The 21,131-nt window shown below is 49.4% G+C and overlaps 1 protein-coding gene across 1 annotated transcript; it reads left to right on the top strand.

Annotated features, from left to right (window-relative positions):
• Nucleotides 1-17,142: 17,142 nt before the first annotated feature.
• On the top strand, nt 17,143-18,424 carry LOC136505308 (myb-related protein 308-like). The gene is made up of 2 exons (XM_066500462.1): nt 17,143-17,517; nt 17,674-18,424. Exons 1-2 carry the CDS (start codon nt 17,255-17,257, stop codon nt 18,182-18,184), a joined length of 774 nt encoding a protein of 257 aa, XP_066356559.1. The 5' UTR covers nt 17,143-17,254; the 3' UTR covers nt 18,185-18,424.
• Nucleotides 18,425-21,131: the final 2,707 nt, after the last annotated feature.

The raw sequence follows: 21,131 nt of genomic DNA, 5'->3' as shown, positions 1-21,131 counted from the left end.
GTCTTCATCCATTTCTACAAAGCCTATCTTGGCATTCTCCCACAATTTGATCTCTTCCGCCACTTTTTCTGTTTGAAATCTCATGGGGGATCTGGATCTAGAGTCGTGGGTAGCACGTACTCACAGCTATGGGATGGGATGGTTGGGTAGTACATCGCTACCCCATTGAACACAAATGTGAAGTATTGGGCACAACGATGGTTCTACATGCCACAGGGGAAACATTATGTGGCATGCGACATTGATCAAATTCCTGTGAGCAGCGCCAGGTGGTTGGAGAGACCTAGTGCTAGTGGAATGGAGCAGGTGAGGGAACTCCTGGCGTTGAGTGACCAAAGGAGAGTATATGGTGTCATAGTGGTGATGAACTTTACTTTTCGGTGATGCCAGCCCAGCAAGGAGAGCGCACACCCTGCATATGAATTCTAGGGAGATACTGATGGGACCCAAGAGGTGCCTGAGCCGATTGCCCCAGAGGACGTCAAGCGGTGGATTGGGGTGTTGTTTAACCTCATGGGGTGCCACAAGGTTGACGACCAGCAGAGGGCCTTTAGTGTTGGGAACCTTCCACCGGCGGTAAGAGTCTTTGTATTAGTTTGGCCTAATTCCTTTTTTGTTACGATGTACTCAATCCTGCTCTTGAAGATCTGAGTAGTATACTTCTCAGCCATGCCATCGATGGACTGGCCAAGGGGTGTTGCTGCCTGGCCGAGCAGTCCCCAGCATTGAGCCAGCTCGGGGGCTGGTGGGGATAGCTCAGATGATAACGACGATGAAGACGGATGTGAGTGGACATCAGACGTCCATGAGAAACTTTGGGGGAAGCGACCTGCTAGCGAGGAGCCATCCCCAAAGAGAAGGAAGATGGCGGGGTTGTCCTGTCGAGAAGAGCAGCCAGTGAACATCGATGATCCTGCTCACCCCCAAAGACGACGATGGGTTGGCAGCACCACCATCTTAGAGGGATGGGACGCCACCGTCGGCCATGCTAGCTAGAGCGGAGACCCATGAGATGCAACGAACATGGCATGCCATGGCCATGACGCCCGATGCTGTTCAGGCATCGTCAGCGGCGACAACTCCTGTGGTGCTAGCGTTAATAGCCTAGGAATCTGCTGAAGCCCCTGAGATCATAGTTACACCCCCTATGGTAACAGCATAGGTGGCCACCATAGTTCCCATGACCGCGCGGATGATCTCGGTGGTGACAGTGTTGGCGTCGAGCGGTTCTAGTGGTGGGCCAATAGGTAGCAGGTGAGGGTGCCGGTTACGTGCTGCACAATGGGAGTCGCAGTTGTAAGTACCTTGTTTACTTGCTATGTTGCTTTGGAATTGTAGTTTGCTTCTTTAACGTATTGTTGCTTGTTGAAGCGTGGAGTCGATGAAGGAACTGCAGCGATCAACTGCTAGCGAGGAAAGGCGTGAGGGGGAGACAGTGGCTTCCCTCGCTGACCTCGCGCATACTAGAGCAGATTTGGTTGCCCCTGCCCTAGAAGAATCAATAGCTATAGGGATGAGCAGCCCTACTATGGGAGAGCCCTCGACAACTAGACCGGCATCGCATGGCGGTGGGTTGCACGATGATGGTGATCCTAGCGTGGAAGAGATCTAGGATGCAGCGGCTACGTCGAGTGGCCTTACGGGGGAAAATATGGAGCCCGTAGTGGATGTGCCAAGCAGTGTGCGTGCATGGTCCACCCGCGGCTGCCGAACAAGCACCGTCTGCAGGTGCGTCAACAGCGGAGGCGATGCTCAGATGCCCTGTCCGAGCACAGCGGCAGTAGGAAGGCGTCCTTGCCATCCACCGCCGCTGTGCTCATAGAGATAGTGCGGGAGCCCACTCCACCGTCGCAACTACTCCCCACCGTCATTCAGCATAGCGAAGAGTTTGAGATGCTAGAGGAGAGGGAGGCAAGATCGGAGGTGAAAAAGTTGAGGGATGATTTGACTTCGATGTTAGCCCACATTGAAGTGAGCTTGAGAGAATTGTTTTGTAGAAAGAAAGGGTTAGCTAATCTGTTTGCCCGTTGCAGAATGTGTTGAAGGTGTTTGAGCAACTCCGATGGTAGCTTGAGGAGATGGCCCCTGTGCTGGAAGAGAACTAGAACTTGTGGACGACCTCTAGGTGCTCCTGCTCTGAGAGCGCCACCATAGTGAGGACCTAGAGGTGAAGATTCAGGCATTGGAGGAGGAGCGCCAGCAGATGGAGGCTGAGGGCCAGTCGATGGCTGAACAACTTGGCCATAGCGCTGATCAGAAAAAAGGTTTGACTCAGAATTTTGCTTTTGCTGTTATACAGTGCTGACATTTCTGTCTGTTGTGCGCAGCATTGAAGATAGAGCTTGGCCTGTCCTAGGAAGCCGTCCACTAGCTTCTGGCAGTGTTTTCCTAAATGCTAAATGATAAACAGTTGGTCACCTACCGTTTAGCCATTATTCGAGCAAAACGTCCCATTAAACGGGCTAAACGGCCAATTAAACGGGCTAAATGGGTGATTAAACGGAAACGGCGCACCACCGTGTAGCGTTTACACGGTGTTTAAACGGGCTAAATGACTGTTTAGGCGAACAGTGGCTTCTGGAGGCAAAGGAGAAAGTGGAGGAGAGGGCTGAGAAGGCCATTGAAGACCTTTGCCGTTAGTGTTCTTTCATGCAATTTTAACTTGTGCGGCCTTAGGCATGCGTTTAACATATAGTTGTGTCATTTGCAGAGTATTGACATCAGTCTCAAGCGCAATTCCATGTGCTTGTGGAGCAGGTAAAGACTCAAGATGATAAGCTAGAGACGATGATCATGGGGATCTAGCCCGTGCTGGACTGTGTCGGTCTGAGCAGCCCGAGGGAGGATGACTGCTCGGTGACGGGTCGCACCAATCGGTTGTGGATTGTTGCCGGACAGCGTGGACGGACTTCAAGGAGTTCGTGCGCAGTGCAACCCAGGAGCCGTTTTCCATGCATTCACATAGCTGAAGTCTTGTTACCCTTCGGTAGATCTCTAGCGGGTGGTGATCGAGTATGCGCAGGGCACGAAAACGGATAAGATCACCAAGCGGGAGGACGACATAGAGGAGCCAGCAAAGAGGTTGGTCGAAGATGTCAAGCTGTTTGGTGAGGAGGAGAGCAGTGCTCGGTAGAGTTTTTAGAAAAAAAACTCCTATTAGATATCTGGAGACATTTGTTGATCGCTTGCAGTTACGATATGTTTGTGTTTATATTTGATATAAACCGTCTGAACAGGAGTGTATAGCCGAGTCCTTAGCCTTAGCTAGCCTATTATGCATAACACGCAGCACAGGGACCATGTGCATGTTGGAAGAAATAGGGCGTCACCAAGGAACTGCTGCAGACCACCCATGACGCAGAGGACAGAGGCTCATGCATGTGCAGGGAGAGGTCAGAGACAGGGTCATCTCTAGAGGCGTCCGAGTGTTAACGTGTTTGTTCGGGTATTTGTGTGGAACATAGGTGGTGTATTGTCTTTAGGACATTGAGCACAGATTTAGAAGCAGTCAGTGAAAAAGCATGGAGAGAACAATATGGAGAGACGTCAGTGTAAAAAACTTTATTGAATACTCAAATATTAAAAGTACATATCTTTTGGAGTGAATGCTTCAAGGGTAGAAACGTCTAAGTAGGTCGATGTGCCAAGAATTTAGGACATCTCTCTCGTCCATGCCGCATAGTCTGTAGGAACATGGTTGGGTGACTGCCCTAACGATGAAGGGGCTTCCCAATGTGAGGAGAGCTTGTGCATCCCATCTGTTTTTGTTTCCTATGGAGTACTAAATCTTCGACCACGAAGAATTGGTCATTGACATTGCGGTTGTAGTATCTGCGCAAGCCGTCGAGGTATTTTGCCATCCGAACACAGGTGGCCAGACATTCCTCTTCTAGGCTATCTAGTTCAAAGAGTCGAGCCTAGTCGAAGTTCTCCTCATTGTAATTCTCCACCCTGGGAGCTCAGAAGCCAACATCGACAGGTAGTACGGCCTCAGAGCCAAAAACCATAAAGTACGGGGAGACGCTGATGTTATCACTAGGCTAGGTCCTTAGTCCCCAGACCATAGCCAGTAGTTCCTTGAGCCATTTTCCTAGGTGCTTCTGTTCCTTCTCATAGAGTTATTTCTTCAATGCATCCAGGATCATGCCATTGGCATGCTCGACTTGGCCGTTGGCCCTTGGGTGTGCGATGGAGACATACTTGACTAAGATGCATCTTTCATTGCAGAAATCCTAGAAGTCACTGTCGATGAACGTGGACCCAAGGTCGGTGATGATGCTGTTCGACAGACCAAACCGATGGATGATGTCGTCAAGTAGCTCGGCTGCTTTCTTTGCTGTAGCCTGGACCAGGGGTTTGTATTCGATCCACTTGGAGAATTTGTTAATGCTGACATAGATCCAGCGAAACCTCCTAGTGTAGGCTTGAATGGTCTAATCATATCTAGTCCCCAACATGCAAAGGGCCACGACGTGGGGATCATTTGCAAGACCTGAGCCGGGACGTGGATTTGTTTGGCAAAGAACTAGCAGTTCTCACATCAGCGAACGAGGGCTTCAGCATCTGCCATGGCGGAAAGCTAGTAGAAGATAGCTCAGAAAGCCCTTCCAACCATTGTTCTAGAGGCTGCATGGTTGTCGCAGGTGCTGGCGTGGATCTCATTGAGTATGTTCCCGCCTTCTTCCACGGAGACACACTTCTATAGTAGCTCGCCTTTGGCGTTTTTGCGATACAACTTACCATCAACGAGGATGTAGTGCTTATTGTGGTAGGTTAGGCATTCTCTCTCTATGTTGTTAGTCATGACATCTACAGTGTTAGATACCTAATGAAAGGTTGTCTCGAATCACTATTAGGCCCAAGGACCGTTGTGACTATCTACTCGATAGGTGGTTTTTCTTCAATGGCTTCTTGTTCCTGCTTGATGGAAGGAGCCACAAGGTCCTGGACAAACACTCTGGCTAGAACGTCGACCCGGGTTGATCCTATCTTTGACAGCTCATCGGCTGCTTGATTATTGGCCCAAACCACGTGGTGGTATTCGATGCCATAGAACTTGTTTTCTAACTTTCTTATCACAGCACAGTAAGCGTCCATCTTCTTGTTGGTGCAATTCCAATCTTTGTTGAGCTGATTGATCATGAGTGCGGAGTCACCATACACCTAGAGGCGTTTAACACCGAGCTCGACAGCTATATAGAGATCATTGAGTGTCGCTTCGTATTTAGCAGTGTTGTTGGATGCTGGGAAGTGTAAGCTGAGGATGTAGCGAAGCTTATCCCCCCACAGAGAGATGAAATATATGCCTGCCCTAGCACCATCGAGGTTGAGAGACCCATCAAAGTACATGGTCCAATGCTCGGGGTGGTCGATCGGGACTGGAGTCTGCATATCCATCCACTCGGTGATGAAATCGGCGAGTGCTTGCGACTTGATCATGTGGCGGGGCCTAAAATTGATGGTATAGGTGCCGAGCTTGACCGCCCATTTGATGATGCGGCCGTTGGCTTCCTTATTACATAGAATATCGCCAAGCAGGTACTCCATGACTACCGTTATGTGGTAGGCGTCAAAGTAGTGGCGGAGCTTCCAAGATGTGATAAGGATGGAGTATAGTAGCTTCTTGACTTGCGGGTAGCGTGTCTTAGACTTATTTATGACCTCATTGATGAAGTAGACTGGGCGCTGAACTTTGTATGCGTGGTCGGCCTCTTCTCGCTCAACGATGATGGCGGTGCTGACTACCCGGTTGGTTGCTCTAATGTAGATTAGCAGGGTCTCATCCTTTTGGGAGGCGGTCATGATCGGAGGTGTGGTGAGGAAGCGCTTGAGCTTGACGAATGCCTTGTCAATGTCCTCTAACAAGACAAATTTCTCTTATGCTTTAAGTAGCTTGAAGAAGGGGAGTCCCTTTTCACCCAGGCAGGATATGAAATGACTTAAAGCTGCCATGCACCCTGTTAGCTTCTGGATGTCTTTGACACATTTCGGTGGCTTCATGTTGGTCACCGCCGCTATCTTCTCTAGGTTGGCTTCGATGCCGCGGTGAATCATGATGTTGCCAAGCAATATATCAGACGAAACACCAAAAATACACTTGGTAGGATTTAGCTTCCATTGGTACATGTTCAATGCTTTAAAAACTTCGATGAGGTCAACAATGAGGGTGTCGGTAGTCCTGGACTTAACTACCACATCATCGATGTAGGCCTCGACATTCTTCCTAATTTGGTCCTTAAGATAGCGCTGGATGGCTCTTTGATAAGTCGTGCCCACATTTTTTTAGTCCAAAGGACATGGTCATGTAGCAGTAGGAGCCAAAGGGCGTGATGAACGATGTCTTGATCTGGTCTTCTTCCTTCCACGCGATCTGTTGATAACCAGAGTAGCAATCTAGAAAACACATGAGCTCACAACCCGTTGTAGAATCTATGACCTTGTCGATGCGAGGTAAGCCAAAGGGGTCTTTAGGGCAGTGTTTGTTGATATCAGTGTAATCAGTGCACATTCTCCATTATTTATTCTTTTTTCTTACAAGAACTGGGTTGGCAAGCTAGTATAGATGGTAGACCACTTTTATGAAACCGGTGGCTAAGAGTTGGGTTATCTCTACCCTAATAGCCTCCCTCTTGTCCAGCGTGAATCATCGAAGGTTCTGCTTGATGGGCTTGGTGGTCATCGAGATGTTTAAGGAGTGCTCGATTAGCTCCCTTGGCATGCTGGGCATATCCGTAGGTTTCCATTCGAACACGTCGACATGCTCCCATAGGAAGCTGATGAGCACGTCTTCTTATTTAGGATCGAGGCCGGACTCGATCCGAGCAGTCTTGGACTAGTCACCGGGGACGAGGACCACTTGTTTGAATTCCCTAGACTTGGTTGAATCTCTGGCGGCCTCTAGGGTAGGGATCTCCAAGTTCTCTGGAGGGATCACCTACGAAGTTGTGACGCAGTCCTACATATGGATGGAGATGTCAGTTGCCTCAGCGAGTAGGGAGAGGACCCCTGCTCTATCGACATCTTTAGTAATAGGTATGTATAGTGCGGCACGACCATGAACTTGGCAAGAGCTGGTCGGACAAGGATGACGTGGTATGCCGTGTTAAAGTCGGCGACGAGGAAGTTGACGTAGTCGACACGGAAGTGGTTCATGGTGCCAAACTAGACCGGCAATACGATCTATCCCAAGGGGAGCCACGCCTTCCTAGGAATGATTCCCCAGAACAAAGAGTCTATGGGGTGAGGTCTTTCCTCTTGAGGCCTAGCTCCTCTAGAGATCCGGTGAGAAGAATGTTGAGGGCGCTCCCTCCGTCGATGAGGACCTTCTCGAAGTGCACATCCTTGATTATGGGATCCAGGATGAGTGGAAAACACCCTAGGTATGGGATGTCCGACCACTAATTGGCCCTAGGGAAGGTAATCGGGTGCTCTGACCAGTCGAGATACTTTAGATCAAAGACAGGGCCATCATATGTAGCAACCGATGTGATGCGCTAGGCTACGAGCTTCTGCTCTCGCTTGTCTTCGGAGATGGCCCTCCCACCAAAAAATGTAGCAATGGTCTTGGTGGGATCCTGGTATGTAGGGCCCTTGTTCTTGCCTCACTCTCTACCTTGACCGTCCTCAGTCTCATCGTCATTTGCACCACTGCTTCTTTGAGGGTTCTCCCCCGAGAGTAGTCTTTAGGCCCCTGCACTCCCACATGGTGTGCTTGGCATCCTTGTGGATAGGGCATGGGCTGTCCAGTAGCTTGCCAAAATCCACATCATAGGTGTGCTTGACACGGATGTCGATGGTGTTGATGGAGGTGCTAGGTCGGCGATGGCGGCTTTGTCTACCTCTCGAGGTCTCTAGATGATCATCATGCTAGGGGTCGCAGTCATCGTGATGGCGATCACGGTCATCACAACGGTCATGACCATCATGGTGGTGATCATGATCGTCGTAGCGTCTATCTTCATAATGAGTCAAGCGGGCAGCCCGTTTGGCTTCTTCGGTGTTGGCGTATCCATTCGTTGTTTGTATCAGCTTGCCGATGGTGGTAGGCCTCTTGCAGTATAGCTTGCCATGAAGCTGCTCGTGTCAGAGCCCTTTGGTGAAGGCAGCGATGGCCTTGGCGTCGAAGATGTTATGGACGGAGTTTCTTATCTTTGAGAAGCGCCTGATGAAGTCACGTAGAGATTCGCCAAAGGATTGATGAAGCTTTTCAAAGTCATATTTGGTGTCAGGCTGCTCGCATGTAGCTATGTATTTGTTGGTGAAGACTTTCTTGAGGTCGTCCCAAGATCGGATGAAGTTCTCCTGCAAGCTAAGGAGCCAATTATTTTCAAACTATTTAAGCATGACAGGAAGGTAGTTTGCCATGACATCCTCATCTCTGCCCATGGCTTTTATGGTGATCTCATATAGAGTTAGCCACTGAGTGGGGTTAGCCTTTCTATCATAGGTATTGACACTAATGACCTTGAAGCCCATCGGCCACCAGAAGGCTCAGAGCCTCTCTGTAAAGGGGCAAAGTCCTGATGCACCGATGGGGGGTGGTGCTTGGTGTGCAGCGAATCCTTCATGTTCAGCGTCGAATCGCCGGTGACGCTCCATCTCTACTTCGTAGCATGTTGACCTGCTATTTTTTGATGCGGCCATGAACATCAAAAAGGTCAAATCACTGGTGATCATGAAGGTCGCGAGGGGCAGGTTGATTGACCTCCTGGTTGCAGTTGCTGCCCCGACCTCCTTGGGGACACAGTGGGTGAACGTCATGGCGTGAATAGGCTTCATAGTTGCCCTAGGATCCTCTATAGAGGTAGGCACCTCTAGTCTAAGGTTGGAGGGCATTGGTGCCATGATGTTGGCCTCCTCCATCATGGCGGGAGTGGTGGCTATGGGCCGATGTGGTGGAGTAAGATGACACGTCATTCCAGAACTCATTGACCTAGACTTGTGCAGCTATGATGTGCTCGTTGAAAGCGACAGCGAGATTGGTGCCTAGAGTCTGATAGACTGGCTAGTCACCAACCATGTCAAATGCCTCTTCCAGATTGCGTTGATGGCGAGACAGGCCATGACCATCTTCGCTGGCCTTAGGGGCCATTTCTGCATCTTGGTGACGTTGGCGATCGGTGTTCTTCACTAGATGAGTGTCGCGCTCTTCAGCAGTTTCACCCTCGTTGGTGACACTATCATGGCTGACATAAAAAATCATGCCCCCAAATCCCGGAGGGAATGTAGGGCAGTTCGACAGGGTCCTGGTTGAGCCCTTAGAAGAATCATCGGGGCTTTCGTCCAAGATGTGGTGAAGAGATTCGGCCAGAAGAGGGGAATCCTCTAAGAGCTGATGAATGGGCACCTTGTTGACCACGGGCGTGGGCTGACCAGAGTCAGTTGGGTCGATCATGTAGAGGTCAGTGACATGATTGCGTTCGACACAGTTGGTGAAGAAGTGGAGGACAACGTTCTAATACATAGATCCTGCACCCTCTAGCCTGAAGGGGTAGGGCCACGACGGGTTCTCCATCGAGGCTTCATAATCATCCGAGCGAAGGCCGGTGGCGGGAAGTGGTCGGCGTCGCACCGTGCGCCCTTCTGGAGTAGCTGTGATCACCAAATCAGAATCTATCCACCTCGTGTAGTGTGGCCGAGCAGATCACTCGAACACAATGACTTGGTGATCTTGGAGCGCAGGAAAATAATCGCTCGCTCTAGATCGATCTAGGAATGAATCCACAAGGAGCTGGCATTTTGTTAGTCGATCTGTGACCCGATCGATTGATGCGATTAGTTCATCATTGCTGATGTATCTCCTGATACAACGATGTGGCGCTGAAACCATAGATGTCATTACTGGTGTCAACGTGATTTGTGTAGGGTGGTCCTGCACTGCCTCCACGATCTCCTCGTTGCCAATGAGCCCGATGACCCAGGTCATGGTTCCAACCATGACGATCTGGCTTGGCTCGAGGGGGGCCATGGAGCTTGGGAAGGTGACCATCTAGTTCATCATGGATTCAGTAGGCACACCCCCTACCTTGCATGCCACTTTCGACGAAATCTAGTCAGCAGTCTACCAAGGGGTATGCCCATGGTAGTAGATGAATCAGTGGAGGTGCGCATGAGGGAACTGGATGGTGACACAGAATGCAATTGACAGCGATTTAGATAGGTTTAGGACGTTGGCTCAACGTAATACCCTATATCCTATGTCTTTATGGTTTGTATTGCGTATCATCCCCCCAAATGAGGGGGTCTCTACCCACCTTATATAGCTTGGGGGTAGGGTTATAGATTGGTTATTTCCATTCTAATCGGTTTACAAGATAGGAAGTTATAGATCATATAATATCTATCATATCCAAGTAGATTTCGTTCATAACCGATAATCTTTATGTTGCCTTCTGAAGCACGTCGTCCAACGGCATACTTTGTGTGGCCTTATCTTGTGAGCTAGGCCTTGACAAGTGGCACAACCCATGCATAGTCTTGTGGGCCTCGACATGTGGATCATTGCGGGTACCAGGGGTCATACCCCACAGACTCCCTGGGGTTATGACCCCGATAGTAGTCCCCAAGCGTTTTTGTGACCATGAAGTGATTGTGAAAGCGCTTATGCGTGTGTGTGCTGGAGCGTGGGTTCATAGTGGTGGCTTTTCTGAGCATCACCGCTCAACCCCTTATGGGCTTGGTTCATTCAGGATGGTTGTTGGACATTGCACCTCATCCCATCCTATCGAAGTGATACGTGATTGCTGAGCCTTGCCATGTCAGTGTGCCACTCATCGGGGTCCGTGACACAAGCAGGGCCGTGTGGTCTCATCGACGCTGCATTGGCCCAGCCTTTGGGGAGGTTTTGATTTTCTTGACCTTGTGCGAGCATCTGTTACCGTTCGTGACCTTTTGTGGTTTGCCATGTGGCAAGGGGGTCTCAAGCTGCTCCGTCCCCCCTAGGCCTATAAGAACTGATCCCCCACCGTTTGAATCATACATCGCTATGTCTGCAAATCGTCTCCCACCTTCCTACAGAGAGGAAATGGGAGAGAAAAGCTCGAGGGTAGGGACCGCATGGCTCCCGTTGGGTGTTCCTTTCGAGGTCTCTTACAGTGGCTGGAGCCAGCATTGCCCTTCCAACAACTGGTGCCAGAAGGGATTTTGCAAGCAAGGAAGGACCAGGGTGGTGCTCAGGATAACCGTAGGGTCTCATGTTCCAAGTGCTTACCCAGACCCGTAGGTCTCTAGTTGCCAGAGCACAAGCATCAAGGACAACTTCCTATTTCTCCCCGTACTTGTAGATGGCTTTGGAAAGTTGTCTTCAGTTTGGGGGAGGCGTTGTCATCCCATGGTATCCCCTTCATGCTTTTTGAAGCATGATGGTGGTGGCTGAGGGCTTATTCCCGCCCCATTCTTTCTTCCATGCACGTCCCTACCTATAAGGCTAGGGTGCCACGGGGAGGAGCGGGAGGTAATTTCTCGCCTCTTTTCCACCCGCCCTGTAGGAAGGGCCTCTGGGGCCCTCGATAATGCTGCCTCAGCAATGGTGTTGTGGTTTAGTGCGTCTCAAGCGGCTCGACTGCTCTTTTACCACCCGGAGGTGGGTGAAAAGAACAACTTTTTCCGTATGTTCCCTTTGTGTCTGTGGTGACCCCTGGGGTCATGATATCAGGGTCAAGGTTTTGACGTGAGAAAGCATTTTCTCAACCTCTTCCTTCATGGCGCAAGATTTTTTGTGATCGTCCATTTGGCTCATAGGTCTTCGACCTCTGGGTTTTTCCATGTGACCAAGCCGTGATCACACTTTGGGCCATGTGTCGCTTCTCAAGGGAGACTAACCCAAGCTATGTAATCTCCATGTTGTCGACCTTCATGAATCATTTTGTTCAAATAAGGCTCGTCATCGAGCTATTATCGAGCTGTGGGGATTCATGCCCACGCGCCATGGCATGCTTCGCCGCAATCGAGAAGGGTGGCATGTTTGTCGCTCCCCGCTTGGCCTCCCTCTGGGGGAGTGGTTGCCATGGACCCGGGTGGAGCGGCCCTGATACGTCATTCGAGTGTGCACCGAGGCGCCCGGCGTTCTCGAGTGGGTTGTGGTTCTTGGGGCCTTAGGGAGTTTTCGATGGTTTCGTTTGGCCAGATGATGTGCCTGCCTCGGTCCTTTAGGCGAGCACGAGTGCTCTACAGGTGAGTCATTCTTGCCGGTTCAACCCTCATCGAGCTCGTTGCTCAGGATCTTGTCCCTTAGCCTTGTGAACTTCGGGTGTGAGTTCTGGCCTAGGGTTTGGTCCATAGGGCTGAACGTTGTGCGGCCCAATGCCATGGTTGAGGTGTCGGACAATAGCTCGCCATTTTGTCCCATCGCGGGTATGCACGGAAGGGCTCGAAGCAAGTCTCTCATTCAACGATGGACGATGTTTGGGCTCTTCGCGCATAGTGCGCGACCAGCACATTCGCTTGTCATGGTGTTGTTCTTTCACCGGCTTTCTATTCGAGATGGAATGTTCTTCTTCTCCACGATCCGCGCTTGTGGCACATTTTTTACCCTGGAGGCTAGCCCATGGCGCTAAAACACATGTATGGTCTGTTGAAGCGGAAGAGTGGCGAGGGGTGATAGCAGATCCGGCACGATGCGAGAAGAAAGTGAGAGGTCGACGTTAGTTCTCTTTCCCTTCGTTCCCCTAGACCCGAACGAACGGGTTTCCTATTTCTTCTCAAGCTCGCATGCAGGTGCCTGGCCTCGCCTAGGAGCTGGACCGTTGGGTCCCGAGGCAGCCTAAACGGTTGCAAGGCGCTTAGGAAGGGGTCACTCGGACAGTGACAAGCAGTGCTACGTCGTGGAGCACGCATACGCGTTCTCGTGCATGGCCTCCACGAGTGGGTCATGTCCAGCTGCTAGCACGAGTCGGATTGGGTTGCTCAGGAACCTAAGCAGTTTCAAGGCAAGGTGTGTCGGCACACCATTCCATAGCTCATTCCATAGGTTGCTCGCAGTGTGATGGAGCTAAGGGTGCGCCTTTACGTGTAAGTGGATGTGTTTGGGCAGAGCGGCTAGAGCTAGAGATAACATTACTGACCGATGTGTTGGAAGTTGTTGCGAATCTGGTTGTCTTAACTCAAGGCGCGTTGAGCCCCGGAACATCTATTCGCAGCGCAGTTGCTGCTCGAGGCACTACGAGCCACTAGGAGCTTGCTTGCGCTAGAGCTGTCATGGTCCCTAGGCTGCAAGCCGATGAGGTCACTTCTCCACTGCTCTGAGTGGTCGTAGCTAGTGAAGATCGACCCCTCAGGCAGCCTTGGGTCATTCCTTGCCGGCTCGATATACTCGATGGGCCCGCGAGTCCCCGAGGATGGCCTCTTCACGTCTGGCTTGTTGTAGCTTCTGGCCAGGAGAGCTCATGCATACTGGTTCTGTCGCCACATCTCTGGCTCCATGTGCGGTTGCCGCTCCCAACATGGTGCTGTCATAGCCTGTTGCTATAGGGGCTGGCTTCAAAGGCAGCATGGTTTGGTCCAGTCGTCACGACGTATGGCACGCTCAGGGAGCCTGCTTCTTTGGGTGCACATGCCTCCATGCAACAGATGGTAGCCCACGGAGTCATGTCATATGGTTTGCCCGCTATGTAGGATTAGATCCTGGTCCCAGGCTTGACCACTAACGGCGATGCCGTGTGGTGACGTGTAGTTTCATCATTCATGCGTGCCTTGGTTCATTGCATTTCATTGGTGGTGATGCTGCGCTAGGTGTAATTCAGTCGTAGGGTCTAGTTTTGCCACTCGGTGAGTCTAGACAGGGTATGAGCGAATGACGGGCGTTGCCCCATCAGCTCGGGTGATCTCGTGGTTCCTGAAAAGGATGTGGCCACCGCGAGCCATTCCTTGGGAGAGATCACCGTGAGCCATGGCCCTCTGGTTTCCTGGGTGGAGGTCTCGGCCATGGCTAGTAATGAGATAGGGCACTAGGCCCCTCACGTGGGTGCACTTCGAGATGTAGCCCCCAAGGGTAGTTCTGAGAGTCCAAACCTTCGGGACAGAGGTCCGGGTTGCACCTAAGGGCGGACGCAGGTGTCGGCCCTTTGGTGTGGTTAAGCTCATGGTTCCCCAAAAGGATGTGGCCAGTTGAGGCCATTCCCCGTGCGAGTTTGTTGCGAGCTGTGGACCTCTGTTATCCCGGACAGGAGGCCTGGCCACGTCCGACGGTGAGCGAGGGTACTGGTCCCTCTAGGTTTGTGAACTCTAGGCTGCAGCCACCAGAGGTAGTTTCAAGAGTGTGTCTGCTGCGGGCTAGATGTCCCGGATCTCTATGGCAGAGGTTTGGGTCATAGCCGCGGGCGGTCGCGGGTGCTGGCCCTTTGATGCTGGCGAACGTGTAGTTTTCGCAATGGAAGTGGCCACCATATGCCATTCCACCAGCTATTTTACTAGCAGTGCGAGGAGCCATCGCTTCCTTCTCAACAAACGAGAGTGTGTGACTGTCCCCTACATGGCACGCCAACTGTCGGTGTTTTGTAAACCAAACTAGTAAACTTATATGATTGTCGCGCTTCTCTAGGAAGATGATGATAATATCCAATGGACATGAGGATTTATACTAGTTTAGGCCGGAGCCCTACATCCAGTCTCAGAGATGATCGAGTGCGTGTTCCTCACTTGAATACTCTAAAGTTCTTACAATGTGGGGTGCAAGAAAGGTGGAGGAGATGGAAGGACCTATGCTAGGTGAAGGGCTACCCGAAGAGAAGCTCTAGGAGCCCTACTACAATGGTGAATGAATGGAATGGTAAAGGATGTCAATCATATTGCCCTAGCGGTCCTTATATAGAGTTTGGAGCCAGGGCTCATACAAAGAGGAGGCTTTCTCGACCGAAGGGTCATGAGCCTGAGAGAGGGCCTAGCTAACTTGGCTTAGAAGCTATGCCGTCTTCTGGTGAATGTCCGGTTGTGGCTATCATCATGGTCTTCTAGCCTTGTTGCGGCAGGATGTGACGCGGTGCTACTATGCCGGCCATGGCGACACTGCAGCCTCAATGGGGGTTCGTCAGCCGTCCTGTGCGATGCGGTGTCCGTCGTGGCCTTGGTCATCGTCTCCTGGTTCCCAGGGGCATCATATCCGAAGTAGGTAGCTGCCCTGGGTCGTCGTTCGCTTTGTCGCTTCGTGGGGCCGAGGGCCACGACCCTGATCGTCGGGGTTGGGGCACTCTGCCGGTCTGGATGGCCTTTTCGTCGCGTCCCTTGTCACGGATCTCATCCCGTAGTGGGTGGGATCGTACAAGCGTCTAATCAGTCCGTATTCGGATGGCGGGTATCGTACCTGTGGCCACCCTGGTGCAGTGTTGTCTCGTCGGTGCGGTATGGCACAGGGATGGTGTCCGACCGGGCCAAGGTGACTGCTGTCCCCTCGGTCCTTGCGGGGTCAGTGCAGCATGCTTGCTCTTGTCAGAGCAGGCGCGCCTAGCTGCTCTCGACCTCCACCCATCCCCTCCGGTTGTCGTGACGGGGAGAGGTCGCGCGTCTTGCGAGTGCCATGTGATTAAGGCGGGTGGAAGGGGTCGGGGCTGACCCCATTTTTAGCGCCTAGTCTCCTCTGCTCGGCTCTTGTTTGGCCTCGGTCGTTTGGGCCCTTGTTGACTGTTGCGTTGCAGGCCACGTGGCCTGCTAACTAATCGGTGCCTTAAGACACCCCGGGTTATGACCCCGACAAATGTTGTTTTAAAATATTAGAGCCCAATTCACCCCCTCTTAGGCGATTTGGTCCTCACACATGGTTTGTTTTTGGTGGCTCCTTTGTAGTTGGTTCCATTTGTACAAGGGGCAAGTGATTGTAGAAACCTACTGCACCATGGTAGAAATATGAAAAGTTTGTGTTTTTCATATTTATTCTCATCCTGAAATTAAATATTATGGGATGCGGCAGTGAATGTATCACTTTTCCAGTTCAACTCCCTAGAAACTTAGTTTATGTGTTGACAAGTGTTCCCATATTTAGCTATCTAAATGATTTGTCTTTGTTCAAGAAGAAAAAAGGTAGCAATCATAATATGTCATATTACTTTAGAAATATGGAAAAATAATATACTTTATTATGTTAGTTATTTTGAATCCAATAATAAATATTATGGGTGTTACATATGGCCCTAAAACTAGCCCTTGATCTCTTAAGGGCACGTTATTGTGTTGCACCAAGTGAATAATGTGGCCTCTAAACAAAGCAAGCTCTTGCTCTCAAAGTCTTGTGTGCATTACAATCTGCTGAATTTTCTTGTGGACATTGAATAATCTGGTGTTATAATAAAGTGGTAGAGAGCCATTTGCAAGAACGGATGACCCTCTGCATAACAATCAGGAATATCCTTTGTGTTCAACAAAACCCTAGCTTAATTAAATGCGTCCAAAACAAAGGACGAAACAAGTTTGAATTATTGATTATAGCATGCTCCAATTTGGAACTGGTTCCATTTGTACAAGAAGCGACCCTTTGTACATGAGTAACAATGTATATAATCTCCTTCTGATATGTTATTCTTCCACTCCCATTATTAACTCTGGGGAAAAAAATCTGTGTCGTTGTACCCCATTAAAATCCAAGTTACATCTGTTCTACTGAAAAAATAGCTATTCATCCTCCGGGATTTTTTTTGAAACATGTGCGGAGCACGTTCACACACACACGCACAAAAAAAAAAATCTCATTGTCCAGAGGAGCCTCCGCCACCTGTCTCAAAACCAAAAGTTTGCCCAGAGATGTAATCTAATCTAAGCACTTGTTGATAGAAAAATGTACAGGTAACTTTCATGCTTCAACCTAAACATTTTAAAACATGTTAACACTGAAAAGTTCTGAAAGCCAGGAATTATTGATGTCGTCCATAGCAACAATGCATGCAGGTTTGACGCCAGAACAACAACTATGGATACCTACCACAAAACGAGCATCTAACAAGCCTATCGTAAAAAAAAAAAATCAAGAAAGGAGCTTGAAGCCTTCGCTGCCAGGGTTGGGGGGGGGGGGGGGGGGCACACGCCTACTGTGTACTGACCTACCCACCAAATTCATCTCTAGGGCTGTGCGTGCGCGTTCTCTCTCTATCATATACCTACTCAGTCAAATGTCACGGGGCGATGACGATCCGGTTCAGTGGGCCCTCTTTCTCTCTCCTCCTCATATAAACCTTCGTCCTCTCACTCTACTCTCACAACATAGTCACCACCAGACACCTGCAGTGTTGCGATCGAACACGTAGGAAGAAGCAGATTCTTCAGAGTTTGAGACATGGGGAGGTCGCCGTGCTGCGAGAAGGCGCACACGAACAAGGGCGCCTGGACCAAGGAGGAGGACCAGCGGCTCGTCGCCTACATCAAGGCCCACGGCGAAGGCTGCTGGAGGTCGCTCCCCAAGGCGGCGGGGCTGCTGCGCTGCGGCAAGAGCTGCCGCCTCCGGTGGATCAACTACCTTCGCCCAGACCTCAAGCGCGGCAACTTCACCGAGGAGGAAGACGAACTCATCATCAGGTTCCACGGGCTCCTCGGAAACAAGTACGTTTACATATATTACTGATGTGACGATCACAGTAGATTATATATCAGAAAGATTAAATTGTTGTTGAAGCAATTATCTGCTCATTGATGACGTACATATATTCTGTTCTTTCTTGTTCACTTCATTCTTACGGTGAAACCACCATGAAACAGGTGGTCTCTGATCGCCGGGCGGCTGCCGGGTCGAACGGACAACGAGATCAAGAACTACTGGAGCACGCACATCAAGCGCAAGCTCCTCTCCCGCGGCATCGACCCCAAGACGCACAGACCGCTCGGTGTCTCCACCTCCGGTGCATGCGCGGCAAGCAGCCATCGCCAGGACCAGGACCAGCTGCTATCAGCGCGGTCCAGCTGCTCGCCGGAGACCAGCGGTGACGATGACAGCGCATCTGCGCCACACGACGGAGGCGGCATCGACCTCAACCTATCCATAAGCCTGCCGAGGCAACCGCCTTCGCCGTCACCGTCCCCACTGCCGACGCGGCAAGAAGCAGAAGCAACAAGCGGAGGGGTCGTCTTAGGGGATGCAAACAGTAGTGAAACAACTACACCTAAAGAGAGTGGTACAAGCTCCTCATCTGAGAGGAAAACCATATGCTTGTGCTTGAATCGCCTGGGTTTGCAAGGTGCCGATGAGAGATGCACCTGCGGTGATACATAGTTATTAGCTTATCTTCTTAATTCCTTGCAGGCAGCGACATCAAGGTCGACTCACCGGTCGTTTAGGGCACATGCATGATTTCCGCAGAGCTCTATGATTTGATGATCGTGAACAAGTCGATCTGCTCCTGTTCCTTTAAACATATTTTTGTTGCTGGTTCATCTTGTGCATGTTCTTCACTAAAATCTATATATGCTACTTTGATCTTTCCTACCCTTCTGATGCAAACTGATGATGCTCTGCTAGCCTGGTCTAGTCCTATCTGTAATAGCCTTAGCTGGCTTTCTTCTAATCCATTGACGTCGAACTCTTTTGTCCATTACTGGAATCACAGACTCTTCTGTGGCATCTTCTAGATCAGTGTTTGGGAAAAGCAACAGAACTCCTACAAGTCCCACGTAATCACAAACCATTAATTCACAAGTACATATTTGGGGTTATTTTTGCTAGTTTTTCCATGGATTGTACCTTTTGATTGGTGGCTATATACATCAGCTGTCTTACCTACCACATCACCAAATGCCCCGAGAAGAAAGAAAAATGTTCTTTTCTAGATGAAGAGGGTAACATATAATCATATGATGCAAGAGTTCTAAATGTTATATATGGATATATACTATGTATACTATATAGAAAACCATGTTGAACATTAGTATATAGGTGTACATGCATGAATGTACTACTTCTAGATTACCTTGTTTGGAAATGGTGGATTGCACACAAAAAATGTTTCAGATTATTAGGATTTGGATCCTAGTTCTCCCGGTCAAACAATTCATGCCTGGTTGATGATTTATTGACTTTCCGCGATGAGTAATTTAAGAGGTGTTAGGCCCTTCTATGATGGTGGTGTTTGAGATGAGGTAAACCTACATAGGCCTGAGCTCCCGACTGCAAGGCTTCGCCAGTGATGGCAGCTCGCAAGCGAGAGGCAGCCAGAAGACGCAGGGGAAGTCGGAGAGAAGGAAACCGATCCATTACTTGATCAACATGTCCATTACAATGCAATACCTGATATATCTAGAGTCCCTAAACAAACTAACTGGCCCACAAATTAGCAACTAACTTAATCTATATAGATTGGGAGTTTGGAACTAAGCCTGATAACTGGCTATTGAGGCGTGCATGACATGTGCAACGTATGTGCATGGGCTGGCGCCTACACGTGAACCCAACGTTTCTCGCCCACGCCAACTGACACTGACGCTATGAATAGGAGTGCCCAAACATGACATCTCTCCCCGCTTGCTAAAACAACTCGTCCTCGAGCTGGAACATTAGGAAGCCTTTGAATTCCGACACCGATAGCCAAGACGCATTCGGTGCTTCTTGACCCTTCCAATGCACCAGCACCTCCTCACCACCTCTTGCTAACATTGCTTTGATCATGTTTTGAGGCTCAGCACATGCATGGCCATGGTTGATAGCTAACAACTGTGGAATTATTGCCGGTGGCTCTCCCTTGAATGGCTTCAACAACCTTACATTGTGTAGCCTTGCGCTTACTGGTAACTGAAGATGATAGGCCGCATCTCCGATCTGTTCCAAAACTTTGAACGGGCCCTAGAACCTTGGCCCGAGTTTGCTTTGACCCCTGACATCCATAGACGACAAAGGGCGGTGCAAGAGGCGCAACCAGACATCGTCGCTCACCTTGGTGCAAAACGGCAAGGGTTACTCTACTGCCATTTTATTTTGAATAAGAATTGGAATCTAGTACTTGTGTGCCCCTAAATCAATGGAAGAATACACACGGGTCTTCAAATTAATGTGCATTCATCTTCAAATAACGCAATGCGTATTATATATGCCATTCATTTAGAACAAGTATATATATTTGAATGGAGTCTGATCTTATGTCAATAATAGGATAAAATAGTCTGAATTTGTGAGATTAGTTGTTAATTGTGAAGTGTAGATGAATTCGTGAATCTTGAATCTCTTTTTATTCTGTGGGTACAGTAATAATGTAGTAAACATCTCTAGTGATAATATGCTACACCCCTATCAAAACATAGTTATAAGCACCAGTAAGGATACCTGTTATTCCTACAGGCAAGTAATAATGTGTGTCGATTGGATACTATTATTTTTGACGATAGTCATATTCTTATCCATGCCTACCAAATCGCAACCAACATAGGGATACTCAATTCTTATGTTGGGTCTGGCTCCTAACTTAGTTTAGCGAGTAGCTATAGGACACAAATAGTCTAACAAAAATTTCTAAATGGCGCTTGAGATGAACCCATCTGCACCAAGGAACATCACATTTTCTGATTGGAACTATGTTTTTTAGGCCCAACTGCGTATACCGACCGCGTGGTGTGGTGTGTGAGCCGCGGCCAGGGACCTGCAATACATAAAATGCAATTGCTAGTTCAATTCGGTGGTGAATGAGTCTGCTGCGATGACGACAATCAAGCACACTGTGACCCGTTTGGCGGGCTTCTGCTATTTTATCGGCCGCCACCGCGAAAAACGCGGTTCCAAATGGGGCCTTACTCTGTTAATTCTTCATTCTATAAGTGTTGCAATTGCTTCTGAAAAAGAACAAACAGGAATTCACCACATTTTACTTCGACTAAAACCAAGCACAACCTAACACACAATGCCGCTCTAATATAACGAGTGATATAAAAACCCAAAATCCACTGTGTGGTGAAATGTCAGGGACCAATAGAACCATCGTCCATATATAGCTTATCCCAAGCATATATATCTTATGTGAGATGGCTTTAATTAGCATTGCTTTTGTGTTGTTTACCATGCGTATCACAAAACTCTGTAATTTCGTTGCGTTTAGTAATGAAATTCGGTTTCGACCGTGGTGGAAAAAAATCCTAAGCATATATATCTTATGTGAGATATCATATTGAATTAATTGGGTTCTTAAAAATCATATAGTGAGCTGGCCTGTTGATGGTTAATTGGTTAAAATATCGGT

Source organism: Miscanthus floridulus, chromosome 14 (genome assembly GCF_019320115.1).
Source record: "Miscanthus floridulus cultivar M001 chromosome 14, ASM1932011v1, whole genome shotgun sequence".
NCBI classification, from domain to species: Eukaryota; Viridiplantae; Streptophyta; class Magnoliopsida; order Poales; family Poaceae; genus Miscanthus; species Miscanthus floridulus.
The sequence above is the reverse complement of the archived record's forward strand: the minus strand, read 5'-3'. Positions and strand labels throughout refer to the sequence as shown.

What these genes read in the sequence shown, in the direction of transcription:
- LOC136505308 (XM_066500462.1), top strand. Translation starts at nt 17,255, where the DNA reads ATGGGGAGGTCGCCGTGCTGCGAGAAGGCGCACACGAACAAGGGCGCC. An exon ending in CACGGGCTCCTCGGAAACAA is followed by an intron (nt 17,518 to 17,673) that starts GTACGTTTACAT and finishes ACCATGAAACAG; the next exon opens with GTGGTCTCTGATCGCCGGGC.